The following is a 15,746-nucleotide window of genomic DNA, read 5'->3' on the forward strand; positions in this document are numbered from 1 at the left end:
AGAGTAGATCCTGGCAGGACTAACCCTGAGGTCAGAAATGCTGAACATAATCCTTAGTAGTCAAATAAAACAAGACTCCTTCATTGCTCAACCCTGATTTATCCACAGAGCAGGTACCCTTTAAAAATTAGGTTTCAGATGGATCCTCCTTTCCCATCACTAAACATAAATAGCCCTTATCTACTCAGGAACCCCACAGTCTCCTGAAAAGTCATCACTCCAAGACATATTTTACTATATGACATTGTGGGAATGGACAAAGCAGGTCTGGTGTCAGAAATCAAAATGCCCACTCACTCTATACACATATGTAAGGTTCCTGTCTCCATGGTATCTATAAATCAGGCCTACATTCCAGAGTGTTTTCTTCCATCCGTATAACACTGAATCTGGGAGTGGCACAAAACAGTTTCTAAACAAACCAGAACACAATAAATATAAATACAATTCATATAGTGTGGCATAAATAAGAGATATATGAATATGAGTGAATTTTGTCAGCTGTTCTGATAACAGAAGCAACACATACAGAGGTACTCAACTTATTCACTCTGAAAGATGCTATATTTTGGGGATGCACTCAGCCCTGTTTTAACAGGCAGAAGCTCTAACAAGTGGAAATATTCTCTAGAACTACCCCAAAATGAGAGTCAATAACACACCTTCTGCCTTCAAAGATTTTCATTCACTCTGTTAAAAGCAGCAAAGAATCCTGTGGCACCTTATAGACTAACAGACGTCTGTTAGTCTATAAGGTGCCACAGGATTCTTTGCTGCTTTTACAGATCCAGACTAACATGGCTACCCCTCTGATACTATTCACTCTGTTGTTAATGGCTGTCTCCTGTTTACTGTACATTCGATTGTTTTGTCCTTGTAAAGCGGGGTTGGGGATGTCTCCATCAAATGACGTGAGCTCATATTGTGTATTTGAGAGTTCACTGTAACAGCACTTGACTATGTGCAGCATTGAACACATTTAATATCACCTCACACCAGGGAAGTGTTAAGCTAAAGTGTTGTTGACTATTTGGTTCCTTTTGCATCTTACCTTGTCCCTTAGCAGAGAAAGCCCAGAGTAACTGAATGATGATACAGCTCAGCAAAGTCATTCTGAGGGTTGACCAATTAAATCCAGTACTTGTAATGGCTGGCGTTGAGTTCTGCGCTTCTCTGCATTCTGTCCTCAGCAACTGCTTTTGAAGACTGATCATGAGTTCTACTCCCACTCAATACCTCTCTCTCTCAATTACCTCTCTTTCAACATCAGGATACCAGAGATAACGTATGTAAACTCCACTGGGAATACTGTCCAATCTGTTTTTTTCCATTGCCTTCTTTGATTACATGGAATTTCTCCCCTCACAGTATGATGTTGAAGATATTTCTGCTGAGACAAGCACAAGGTATCATCTACTCAGGGTTCAGAGATATCCCTCATGTATAAATCTCTGATAAACACAGGTTGCTTAAGATATATTTTTGGTCTTCAGAAAGCTTCATTATGCAAAATGAGCAATTAATTCTTTACCACCAGGGTTTAAATACTACAGTCTGCTCACCTAGGAGTTCATGCAGAGATTCTGTGGGTCTGAAGAGACCTGGCATTTTGAAAGGCTGGAAAGGGAGTTCATGACTTATTCAAATGTTAAAAAAGAGATTTCCTGGCTTTAGAAACAGGGGCGGCTCCAGGCACCAGCACGCCAAGCGCATGCCTGGGGCGGCAAGCCATGGAGGGCGCTCTGCTGGTCGCCACGAGGGTGGCAGGCAGGTTGCCTTTGGCGGCATGCCTGGAGAGGGTCCGCTGGTCCCGCGGCTTTGGCAGACCTCCTGCAGGCATGCCGCCGAATCCACGGGACCGGGGACCTCCCGCAGGCAAGCCGCCAAAGGCAGCCTGCCTGCCGTGCTTGGGGCAGCAAAATACATAGAGCCGCCCCTGTTTGGGAAAAACGAGAACCACGTGTACAAGAAGTGTTTGGTGGAATTTTCAAAAAATTCCCATTTAGAAAAATAATTGATGTAACCACCAGTTTTCATAAATTATCTTTCTTCAGAACCAGGAACTACATACAATCACTAAACTGATATTCCAACATGCCTGACTATTCCATTTGGAACAAGCATTTCAAATAAACGTGGTATAGTGAAAGACTTTGGTTGCTGAAGTTGCTCCAAACTAAAAACTTTTCATTTGAATTCAAGTACCCTCTTTGTTAAGATTTCCAATTTGCTGAAGTTTTTCAAAGTTCTTGGATTCCTTTTGCCCTTACTGAAATGGTTTTTTCCAGCTTTTCAGAACTGCCAGCCAACCCACCAAATCAGTTCTTCTCCCAGCTCCAATTCAATCACATCGGACTATTTTATCTGGCACAGGCATTTCAAAAAAGCAATGCGACTGTCTGAAAGATTTCAGTCTACAATGTAAGAAATCTTGATACTCATCCAGCGCTGCTAGATTTGACCTTGTAGAAACTCCCAGTTACTTGACCTGCAAACAAGAAGAAGAGCAGCCGAGATGCACAGCAACATAAACAGGTGAAGTACAAGAGAAGACAAGCAGATAGATTACCCAGATCAATGCCTCTTCCACAAGGCAACAGGAGATTTTTTTGGTGTGGGCACTCACTCAGGACTAGCCCAAACAGGCACTGTTTACCATGTGCCAGTCTGAATCCGAGCATTGTACTGTCCAGCCAAAAACCACTCGCTCCACAGAACTGAACTAAATACTAATATTTTGATGAATGCATTTTCAGAGGCATTTGCGGTAAACAAGCTGAGTACTGGGGAAGTTCAGGGATATGAGTTTTGTGTGGTCCCTCCCCATCATTTGTTCTGAACCAGTGCACACAAAAGCATTATAAGAACCTGCCGTTTTAGAAAGCAGAGTCTTTTCCTGGTTGGGGGGAGGGGTGAATGTATCCTGGAAATCCTTAAACGAATTGGCACCAAATTTGCTCCACATACTCTAGTCCTACACCTGAAATGTCACAGTAATTTTCAAGGCAAACTCCCTATGCTTGTTGATTTTAGAGAACTTCAAAAAATTGACCAAAAAGAGAAACTCTGATTCAGGCTTAGATAGGAGCTGCCCTATAAGCAATGTTCAGAAGCCACAGATATTCTGTTTTACTAAATAGCTAAAAACACAAGCTGATCTGAACTTTTTGGTGATTACCCTCAACATTGCAAACACCCTCCCTTCTTCTCTATGACATTCCCTAGGATCTCCTGGATCCCAAAATATATTTCCTCTCTCTCTTGCTTATGATAGACCCCCTTCTCTTGAACATTTTAATGGGGCGACAACTCACCGCTGCAGCACCTCCTGCTGGTGTCCCTTCTTTTGGGGTTCTGCCCCCTGCAGTACCCCTCACTCTCACTGGGTCTCCCCTACCTGGGGAACCCCCAACCTCCTATCTCCACCTCGCCTCAGTCTTGGGCTACTGCCAGTCACCAACTAGCCCCCGCTCACTGAGGCGGACTGTAGTATATTTGCCACTCATCATTGACAAGAAGGGTTTGGACCTGCTGCCTCAGCCTACCCCTGTACCTTCTCTGCCTTTAACAAGGCCTGCAGCCTGGAGGTTTTCCAGGATGGAGCTCCCCAGCCTCTGGTCTTTCCCCAGCCCTGCTCCACTTTAGGTACCCTGCTGGGCTCCCAGCAGCCAGGCCCATCGAGAGAGAGAGAGAGAGAGAGAGAGAGAGAGAGAGACTTCCCAAACTCCAGCCTAGCGGTGCCTTTATAAGGCCAACTGCAGCTTGATTGGAGCGTGGCCCAGCTGCAGCTGCTTCCCCAATCATCCCAGGCTTAATTGTTTCCCCACCACAGCCCTCTCACAGGACTATTTTAAGCCCTTCAGGGCAGATGTGGGGTTACTGACCCGCTACACACATACATCAATTTTTGATTAACAAGTTGCTGGGTCCCTCTCTCTCTGAAGGTGGCAGGATATTCAGGATACACTTGTATGGGCCCTAGTGCTTTCCCCTCCTCAAAAGGTAGCAGGATGAGGTATAGCTGAGCTGGCAGGTGCAGGAGGCAGAACAGTGATAGTATATCTATTGTAGAGTTTTTACCTCAATTCAATTGATTACCAGTTAACTAAAGCTAGTAAAAGTCTGTAAAAGCTAGTCTGAACTCTCCTCAAACATTTGTCCCAGAATACTAACATGATTTGACCTTGGCATCAGTCTAGGCATCACTACCTCTGGTTAACCACAAAGCTCTGAGAAGTGTCCAAACCACCCTTTATGCTCGTATTAAGTCCTGGAGTAAACTGGCAGTAAAAAACTCTAGTGAAGCCAAGTCCTGAGACATACATTTTGGCTGTGGAGGATAGCATTATGCAAGCACAAGTGTTTATCAAACATTGATCAGAAGTTCATTGGCCAAAGAGACAATTTGAATTCTGGTAAGAAGCAGCACTGAATGTGGTAAATCATGTTTTGAAGGTTAGAGAGAGAAAAACTGTCGTCATAGAGGCCTCTTGGGTAACTTATCCTAGGGTTTCTGAATGGAGTCAACCACTCTTCCACCTAAGATAGGGCCAACCAATGATCCTGCTTAATGTGGCTATCCAGCGAGGAAAAAACAGAGGTAAGACTATTTTTAGGGTACCTTTTCTAATCTCCTCCCCATGTGGGGTGAGCAGAGTGAATCATAAAAAGGACTGCTTAGTCATTGGTGCAGCTGCCGAGATGCTCAACTCACCTCAATCCTCGAGCAAGATGACTGTATCACACACCCACCTCCCATGTGTCGGTGTATGACTAGGAACTTCTGGATTTCACTGTCCTGTTCCCATTGCCACTCGCTGATCGCCACCGTACTTTTCCCCAAATCAAATGTTATTTTCCCAAAAACTGGAAGATGCCTGTGCGGGACTTATTTTAAAGTAGGGAGACTGGTGCACAACAGTCACTACACTACCCTTGACAGATAGAAGACTTGAAACCAATGGCATGGACACCATGACGATTGGATACCCTCTATCTGCTGCAGCCTTCATCCACTTTCAAAGCCATTGTAACATTACACAATAGTTTCACCTCCATTGTGCAGTTATCCTCCATCTGCTCTGCTGTTAGGAGCTTCTTCGATCACACTTTGTCCGGAACCCCGCCTTTGACCATTCTGCCATCGGTGACCCTAAGGGAGTACATGACTCCAGGCACATTGCTCTCGGGGTCATTGACACGCAAGCCTCTCCACCGCTACAAGGTGGTGATCCATGGAGAGGACATTCTAGGTACACACATTGCAATAAGTTCTCATTTGCTCTACCATTCAACTCTACCATCTGGTTTGCCATTTCTTTCACTGACATAGCACATGGCTCTAAAATAAGAAAAAAAAATAGTTACATACTGCAGTTTACGTGTCTATCCTACTGCACCACAGAATCTTGTGAAATGCAGTTCTGCAGAAAATGAGGAATTTAAACAACATGTTATATAAGCAAAAGAGAATAGTGGTCTTGGCAAACCCCAGGTAAACACACTGAAATTATGATTTACACAAGAGATGAACTGGGTCCAGTGAAACACTATAACGCTCTCAAGGCCTAAGAAAACATTATGAAGTTTTACCTAAACAAACTGGTGCTTTTGTCAGATTCCATTGTTGCAGAAAGATCAGTTCTGTCCTTTCCTTTCGGCATTTGAATTCCACAGAGGAACCAGATGTGTATTCTTTTTCAGATAAAGTAGCTACATCTCCATTCTCAACAATAGGTGGATGGATACAATTTTTTCCTGTTTCTAAGGAAAAAATGACAATTATGATAATCTTAGGTAAAAATGGTTCATTTTTGGCTTTTGATGACATATGAAAAATTCTCAGGCCTCTTTGTCTAGTGTTAATGAAGCCATGACAAGATACCCCATGTGCAGTGTATGTGCATGTGTTAGAATTAGGTACAGTATTAAGGGCGTAATTGGTCCCCGATTTGCTCAAGAACATCATTCAACTACTACAGTTACAGTGGTCTAGTGTACCCTGCACTCATTTGCTACACAATCTATTCTCATTCAGCTCTAATCTGCTCATTGAGGGTTACAGTCACCCCAGTACAGAGAAGCATACGGCTCATTGCTTAAGGCCTATCCTGTGCAGGACCTTCAGCACAGCAATGAATTTCACCCTGAATGAGGCAGTAGCCCGGTGGAAAATACAATATCTGGTAATGTAATTAAAGATGTATCACAGTGGATATGCCCCATAAGGATTAGCATGCAGACATAACTTCTATCTTTAATGGCAGGGGTAGGGGCCACAGTCCAATACACATACAGAGCAATACAAGATACATACACAAATGACTGTACACGAGAGGTCAAATACAACTGAGAAACTAAAATGTCAGAATATGGTGCAGCTTTACCAGAGATACATGAAGGCAAGTCCATGTGCCCATTAACACACTTCCTGATTGTAGGAGTTGTAAGGCTGTATCCTTCACTGCATGTAAATTCCACTGTGTGGTCGCCTTGAATCAGCTGCGCACATCTTCAGCCATTGGAGGGAAGCAATGTTTTTGCCTCCAGCAGCTGTTTAGTGAGACTACAAGATGCTAAACCAAAAAAATCTGAAAATGACAGGACCTGATTTTCCAGTGCCTTGCACCTTCTATACCCATTTATCTCTGTGCAAAGGATGTAAAACAGTTCTGTTTTGTACTTCCTCTGCAGGGTATAAAGTGCTATGTAAGGTGCATGACACTGGAGAATCAGACCCAATATCTTAATTCAAGTCTAAGTTAAATAATATTTATAAATGCAGCTATAAAATTCACAAAGCTGACAAGGAAAATGAAAGATGAAAATCAAAGGAACGCTTCTGTGAGTAAGAGTTGCAGGAGTGGACCTCAAGTTTGGATATAGGGTCTACTCTTGTTCCTGTATGAAGTCAGTGGGAACAAGACTGAGACCTAAGGAAGGCTATATGTTTCTCCATCCTCTAGATAGATTCATATTTTTCAGTACTTATTGAACTAGCCATTCACTGATGGGAAGGCCTCCATCTTCCACTCTTCTGCACTAATAATACGTGCATCAGGCAAATGACATGAAAAGAGGCCTTAAAATACCCTCAAAGTAAATAAAAAATTGTAATAACCTAATCATTTAACAGAATATATGTGCACATGGCAAGCAGAGATTTAAAGAGACAATAACAAAGCCAGAAAATTAATTAGCAAGCAAAGCTTACACTTAGTTACGGGTAAGCTGGCAGCAGGACACATCCCATCCATCCAAAATCTGAAGCATGGAAATAAGTTCAGGTGGAAACCTTGTTAATGTTTCCACTTGCATATAGCCTACAGTGCTATTGATATATGCTCCTGCGCTCCATAAGGCTCTCACTTTCATCTCCAACATTAACCAAAAACATCACATTTCCCAGCTTCATCAAAATTGCATCTAACTCAAAACCTTATCAATGACCTCAGCAGTGTTGAGGAAGAACGTCTGATGGTCAGATGTGCCAGTCTGTTTGTATAATTTATGTAAGAGTATATGAGGTCACCGTTAAGGTTGTGCATTAGTGTGCAAGTTTGATGTACTGGGGACCTGTGTTTATTCTAGTTTATATTATAGTGCTCACCTGGCAAGGGATAGGGGTCAAAACTCATTAGCTTACTGAATTGCATCAAATATATAATCCACAACATAACTCTAACACAAACATTAGTGGCTCTATAAAATATATGACTTCCTAGTGCCATATTAGAATTTTTAACCAACCAGTGGTGATTATATGCATCTTTGCAGATGTATTATATATTCCACGTCTTTATACCACTGGCTGCTGTTTTTAATCTTGCTGCATGCCCAGCATAGTATTATCCCATTTGTATGCAGGCATATGTAGTTAGCAGACCCTCCCAATCACTGGCTTTTTCATTGCTATGCAGGAAGGAAAGCAGTGAAAATGTACGTAATATGAACATGATGTGCATAAAAATACAGCTATGCAGGGGACACTGACTCATAAGGAATCATCACAGACCCTAAGCTGGAGCTCTATCCCCTTCTGATGAAGATACAATGCAGTTTCCCTTTCACATTCCTTATCATGGTTATTTTTAACCAGTATTCAATTTCTGTGTCAATACACACAATGTTAGGGTTATTTATAACAAACATTTGTTTCATGGAATTTCATCAAATGAGGGAAATTCTGTTGCATTGTTAAAAACTAAATCTAGAAATTATTACAAGAGTATAATACAGACCCATCTGATTCAGAGTTTGGCATGCTGGGTTCAGTCTGTAATTCATCATTTCATGCTATCTGGAACTTTCAAATTAGCTGCAAAGATCTCGTTAATAGAAAATCCTAGAGATTAGACATAGTTTCAAGCCACAAAATGCAGATCCAGATCAGGGATATTTGGACACAGTGATCATATTTTGTCCATTAGAGATCAGCCATGACATTTAAATCCAAATTCAGGAACCACTCATCTAGTTTTGAGAGTGCTTAGATTTCGAAATTTGGTTTGGGTCCATCTTGAAAGAGATCCAACCTATTGGAAAGAACAAAGAAACAGTTCCTCTTACTCAGACATTGTGGTGTGGGTGTCCAGATTTTCCCACTGCATGTGATCCATCCAGGTCCCATTAGGGTGTATCCAGGATTTCACTTGTACTGCACTTTGTCACTCTCCCAATACACTGATTGCTCACCACTACTAATCCCTCCAAAATCAACAGCAAGTGGCTTTTCACATGCTAGAGTTGCAACAGCTGCACAGACATTATTGTTACTGTTGGGTGTAGGGAAAAGTTCTAAGATTTTGTAAAATTATTCTGCTTACTAATAAATGCCTTATTTGTGACTTTGCACACTTTGTCTATTTTAATAATTGATACTTCATCTATCACCACAGTACCAGGGAACGTTACTCAAGAAACGCACGTAACTCTAAGTCACTGAAATAACCTGACAGCAAAAGGGAGAAAAGAAAAGGAGAAAAGTGCTTTCAATTAAACAAAGGCTTGGCTGAATTGATGAGCGTTGCACCATTCACTGAACATCAGCAACAGAGCACTGACTTATCACCACAGGGAATTAGCACCATAGTCGTACACTCTCCACATCCAAGAATGTCCTGCCTAGAACCATCAAAAGTGCACATCAAGCGACTGTCTGCAACAGTGCTCCAGCTGATCTCAGCTGTCACAATAATGCATAAGGAGAAAAATACATATATATATTTTTTCTGTTTACTGACTATGCATAGCTAGATAGATATTACTCCTAGGGAAATTCTGCACCAAAAAATTAAAAATTCTGGGCACAATATTTTAAAGTTCTGCAAAATACTCAAAATGACACAATATAATCACAACAATTTCAATTATTTTGGTCATTTATTTCAAAAGACCTGTTAGCAAGTATGTCTGTAACGATACAGACCAAAAAAAGATTCAGGAAATGTTTTTTGACAAATAGATTCCTTACTAGGCATGCTAATGCAGAACTCTTGAGTAATAATTCCTGTAAACTACAATACAGAACGGTATTTTGTGCACCCCTCAGAAGCAGTGCAAAGACTTGGGGGAGTTGGGGATAACAGAGGAGCTGAGGGAGAGGGAAGTAAATTGCTGGGAAGGAGCCTGGGTGTGAACTTGGAGGGTTGTTGGGTATGGGTGGGAAAAGTATGGACCGGGGGGGCAGGTTTGAGGGGAGGAGGGGAATTTTTAGGGAGCATGCCCCATGCAGATCCTGGCTGAGCCATAGCCTCTCTCATTTAATCAGGCACATCTGCTCCTGGTCCCATGTGTTCCTGCACTCCCATGTGTCCTTGCACCTCTGTCCACATGTGTCACTCCACCCCCACTCTGATACCCCTTCCCCCCAATGTGATGTGGCCCTGCACCCCGTCCCCCTGTCCCCATATGTCTTTGCCCCCAGCCGGCCACACCCTGTCCCTGTGTAGCTCTTCACCCCCTCCTCCATCACCATGTGTCCCTGCACCTCCCTCCCCCCATGTCACTGTGCCTCCGCTCCCATTCAGCCCCTGTGCCAGTCTGTCCTCCCCCACTGGCCCTTATGAGCCCCTGTCTAACCCCGCCTCAGCACGTCACTCTGTCTGTCTCCCCATAGCCCCTGTCTCCTGACCTGGCCTGACAGGTGCTATGAAGAAGTCAGGCTCTCTCTTCCTTAGCTGTCCCGGCGCTGCTGCTTTGTTCTATCACTACTGTGCCCTCTGGTGGGCAAAAGGCAGAACTGCAGCAACATTTGGCAGAAGCTTTTTTCTGTGCAAAAAATTAAAAATCTGCAGGGCTTATGAATTATGCACACAGTAGCACAGAATTCCCCCAGGAGATAGAAAACCAGATATCTTTTTTTATAGAGAGAGAGGTGTGTGTTTATATGTACACATACATACACATGTTTATAAACAAACAGAAATTATATATATATAGTTATATGAAGTTTTATATATAAAAAAAAGAAGAGGTCTAGAGAGAAGTAACAACAATGATGATGGCCATGGAAAAGCTTCCATATGAAGTGATTGAAAAATTGGGACTGTAATTTTGAGAGATGAATAAGAAGGAATGGGATAAATGTATTTTAAATAATGAATAAGTAATCTGCTATTTATTCTCTCTCATAATACAAGATAGGGAGTTGTATAATAATAATAATAGGAGATATAACTATCTCCTAGAACTGGAAGGGAGAGTCCAGGTCCCCTGCCTTCATTAGCAGGACCAAATACTGATTTTGCCCCACATGGCCACCTCAAGGATTGAGCTCACAACCCCTAGGTTTATAGCAAGCCAATGCTCAAACCACTGAGCTATCCCTCCACTGTAAACTGATATGAAAAAAGATTAACATTTGCCTCCACAGGGAGGGATTTCATTGCTCAATCCATCTGCCTAACATTCCCAAACATTTGTTTGGCTGAGCATCTGATATCTTACCAAAAGGTAGTAACCAACATATACAATTTTAAAATATAGCAGTATTCTGCATCAGTGGTATATGTGATGTTATTGCAGTTGAAACAATATAAGGGATTTCTTGTTGTTCCAATACACAGAATAACCCCAAACTTCAATCTAGAGAAAGAAATAATATTTTCTCTGTGGCTTTTTCTTTCCCCATTCTATTAAGTTTCTTATCCATTGCTTTGCACAGGAACAAAAAATAGTAGTAGTAAAGCTCTGAAACAGATATCTTTACTATGGAGCTCTGCTTATATCAAACTCTGGATCAGCACTCTGTATAAAAGCCAGTTAGAATCATTGATCTCTCATAGTATTAGGAAGAACAACTTCAACACCACTACTTATTCTGGGCCTGAATCACCAGCTGCTTTGTACTGCTCCATTGACAAAAAATAATCTGTAATTCCAGTTTAAATGATAGATTAAATCAGGTTTAGGGCTGCCTTTCACTGCCATAGCAGCATAAGACAGTTGGAGTGTACCAGTAAATATATAGCATTCCATATTTTAAATAAAGTTTTCAAATATAATGAATGAATATGAAGGGGCTGATTCACCACTGGGCTACTCCAGTTTTATACCATTATAAATTCATTCGTTGTGAAGTTATCTGTATGCAAAACTAGAATAACTCAGTAATGAGTCAGACCCCCAAGACTCTCTCTACCAATGTACAAGGTTTTTGTTCAATTTGCTGCAATTCTTACTAAAAATCTGTGGGGGAAGGAGGAGGTCATACAAGAAAATGATGAATGAAGCTATTGAGTCTAGCACAAAGTTCTTATTTGAAAGGATTTTTCTCCATAACTAATATGGACAGGAATTATTAAACCAGGGGCCTAATTTTCACAGCTCCAAATAAACTTAGTAGGAATTGTGAGCATTCAGTACCTCTGACAATCAGGTCTCAGTTATGGCTCACTGACTTCTACAATAGGGCATCACATTGATGCATCTTGATGTCAGAAGCTGGCTGGATGGCCCAAGATAAACAGACCTCTAGGTTCTAAATCACAGAACTCCCTATCAAAGATGACTTCTGAAATAATTTATATCAAACTTTTCTTTATACTTTGTCAAATATTGCAGCAATAAGTTTTACAAGACGCTTGCTATCTATCAGCTAAGAGCATGTCTTTCATTTTAACAACTTTCCTTTTTGTGCAATACATGTCCATAGTAGCAGCAGAACAGGATAGCTCTGCTCTATCAGCATCTCAGAAACAGACTAGACACATTTATAATGGCAGCTGGTGTTTTCTGTTGCTCTAAGCTACATTCACTCACAAATGCCTCCTGGGATTGTCCTTGTAAAAGTTTTATTCCCTGACTTCAGTAATCACTTCCCCTAGTCCACTTACAACACGCAATAGTCTCTTTCTATCTGCACAGATACATTATGCAAACTTTGCAAAAAAATCTTGCTAATATTTTAGCTATAAAGACTTTCAGAATAAACCTGAAAATACCTGTGTTAAGGAAATTATGTAGAAATTTCAATTAGCCTATGAAGAAAAACTGAGCCAAGTTTAGTGCAAAATAACTATTTAAACTGTGTAACAAAGGGAATTTAGTCCTGCTTTCAGTACAAATTCCAACACCACCTTAACTATGGAGTCATGACCAGCACCTCCATAATAATGAGAGCATCCAACAGTTACAACGGCACTGCTATGGGTACTCACATGGCTCCACAGTATGCCAATATTTTTAGGGCTGATTTAGAACAACGCTTCCTTAGCTCTCATCCCCTAGTGCCTCTTCTCTACTTGCACTACATTGATGACATCATCATCATACGGATTCATGGGAAGGAGGCCCTTGAAGAGTTCCACCTGGATTTCAACAATTTCCACCCCACCATCAACCTCAGCCGGACCTGTCCACACAAGAGATCCACTTCCTGGACACTACAGTACAAATAAGTGATGGTCACATAAACACCATCTTATACTGAAAACCTACTGACTGCCATACTTACCTACATGCCTCCAGCATCCATCCAGGACACATCACATGATCCATTGTCTACAGCCAAGACCTAAGATACTACCAAATTTGCTTCAATCTCTCAGACAGAGACAAACACCTACAAGATTTTTATCAAGAATTCTTAAAACTACAATACCTACTTGGTGAAGTGAGAAAACAGATTGATAGAGCGAGACAGGTACCCAGAAGTCATCTACTACGGGACAGGACCAACAGGGAAAATAACAGAACACCATAGGCCATCAAGTACAGTCCCCAGCTAAACCCTCTCCAGCACATCATCAACGATCTACAACCTATCCTGGAAAACAATCCCTCACTCTCACAGACCTTGGGAGGCAGGCCAGTCCTCACTTACAGACAGACCCCCAGCCTGAAGCAAATACTCACCAGCAACTACACGCCACATCACAGAAACACTAGCCAAGGAACCAATCCCTGTAACAAACCTTGTTGCCTACTCTGTCCCCATATCTAGTCTAGCAACATCATCAGAGGGCCCAGCCACACCATCAGGGACTCATTCACCTGCACATCTACTAATGTGATATATGCCATCATGTGCCAGCAATGCCCTTCTGCCACGTACATTGGCCAAACCGGATGAAGAATACATAAAAGAATAAATGGACACAAATCAGACATCAGGAATAGTAACATACAAAAGCCAGTAGGAGAATACTTCAATCTTCCTGGACATTCTATAACAGATTTAAAAGTAGCCATACTTGAATAAAAAAATGTCAGAAACAGACTTCAAAGAGAAACTGTAGAACTAAAATTCATTTGCAAATTTAACACCATTAAATTGGGCCTGAATAGGGTCTGGGGTGGCTGGCTCACTATAAAAGCAACTTTACTTCTTCTGGAATTGACATCCCCTCATCATTTATTGGGAGTGGACTACATCCAAGGCTCAGTGGTTTAAGCATTAGCTTGTTAAACCCAAGGTTGTGAGTTCAATCCTTAAGGGGGTCATTTAGGGAACTAGGGTTAAAATCTGTCTGGGGATTGGTCCTGCTTTGAGCAGGGGGTTGGACTAGATGACCTCCTGAGGTCTCTTCCAACCCTGATATTCTATGATCTGAACTGACTCTATCAACACTGGTTCTCTACTTGTGAGGTAACTCTCTTTTCTCTGTGTCAGTATAATAATGCCTGCATCTTTAGTTTTCACTCCATGCATCTGAAGGAGTAGGTTTTTTACCCACAAAAGTTTATGCCCAAATAAATCTGTTAGTTTTTAAGCTGCCACCAGACTCCTTGGGTTTTTTTATTAGCTAGATTAACACTTATTCTAAACTGGACACTATCAAATTAGGCCTGAATAAAGACTGGGAGTGGATGACTCACTTCAAAATGTAATTTTCCCTCTGTTAATACTCACAAATTCTTGTCAACTATTGGAAATGGGCCACCTTGATTGCATTGGCCCCATTAACACTACAAAAGTAATTTTCCCTCCCTTGGTATTCACCCCTTCTTGTCAACTGTTGAGAATAGGCCACTTCTACCTTAATCGAATTGGCTCATTAGTACTCCCACATAGTAAGGCAACTCCCATCCTTTCATGTGCTAGAATATATACGCTTCTTACTGTCTTTTTCACTCCATGCATCTGATGAGGTGGGTTTTAGTCCACAAAAGTTTATTCCCAAATAAATTTGTTAGTCACTCAGGTGCCATAAGGACTCCTTGTTGTTTTTACTTATTCCAATGTCCAGTGAAGTCAAAAGGAAATCTTTCCATCAATGAACATTAGATTGGGCACATATAATCCTACATGCTTCAGGGCACAAATCCAACTATAGGGGGTTGGAAAGAAATGTCACCTATGGGCAAATTATTCTGTAATTGCCCTTTATGAGATTTCTTTAATCTTCCCCCTGAAGCACTGAGCACGACCAGGAATAGTATGTTAGGCTAGCTAGACTATTCGTCAAACCATGCATGACAACTCCTAATCTCCTTTTGGAAACCACGTTATTGTTTCTGCTCACAGATTCGATGACAAACATTTCAGAAGGAGGTTAATGAGTAACAAATAGCAAAAACTAACAAAACACATATCAAGTGAATTTCATAACCATTTGTGTTCCAACTTGTAAAGCTTGCAGAATTTTAAGATGTTTTCACAAATAGACACTTCCTTTCTGAATGTTTGTTAACAAAAATATAACAATACACATTCAACAGCAAATATGAACTCCGATTTTATTTGAGAAAGTATTAATGAATCGGCTTTCAAAAACATTTGCCTGGCTTTAAATATTTCACAAGTGTGACTATTTCACAAAAAGCAATTAAGAGCCAGTTTTTAAAGGTATTTAGGCATCTAACTGCTTTTGGTTTCAGTGGGACTTAGGTCTAAAATATTCAGATACATTCCTACTTGAATGCTCCAGAGCACAAAGGCACTCAAGTCCCATTGAAACCAAAAAAGAACTAGGCACCTAAATATCTTTGCAATCTGGCCTTAAGCCTTGACTGTTCTAAGAAATCCAGACTCCACTAAAATCAATTGAAAAACTCTCATTAACCTCCTTGGGTCCAGAATTTTACGCTATTTCCATTTCCTTCCCCCTCTATCAACCTTCTTCTCCTCTCTCCCACTATTTAAAAAACATTATAATACCAGTGGCCATGGGAAAAATCAGGCTGAAAGATGAAGGTGAGCCTCCATCCTGGACTGAACCCAGACTCCCACTAGGCTATAGAGTAGTATCCCTTTAAATACTTTGTGAGCTCTCTAGTGCAGCTCACTTTGTTATCTTTTAGAA

At 41.3% G+C, this 15,746-nt stretch overlaps 1 protein-coding gene across 1 annotated transcript in view; it reads right to left on the minus strand.

Moving 5' to 3' along the window:
• Positions 1 to 6,095, minus strand: part of LOC127056008 (complement factor H-like) — a 376,051-nt gene extending 369,956 nt beyond the window's left edge. Inside the window, exons 1-2 of the mRNA XM_050963650.1 lie at positions 6,089 to 6,095; positions 5,261 to 5,341 (exon numbers count right to left, since the gene is read on the minus strand). Coding sequence (XP_050819607.1) covers positions 5,261 to 5,341; positions 6,089 to 6,095 — 88 coding nt within the window. The remainder of the gene's footprint in view (positions 1 to 5,260; positions 5,342 to 6,088) is intronic.
• Positions 6,096 to 15,746: the final 9,651 nt, after the last annotated feature.

This window comes from Gopherus flavomarginatus, chromosome 7 (genome assembly GCF_025201925.1).
Source record: "Gopherus flavomarginatus isolate rGopFla2 chromosome 7, rGopFla2.mat.asm, whole genome shotgun sequence".
Taxonomy (NCBI): domain Eukaryota; kingdom Metazoa; phylum Chordata; order Testudines; family Testudinidae; genus Gopherus; species Gopherus flavomarginatus.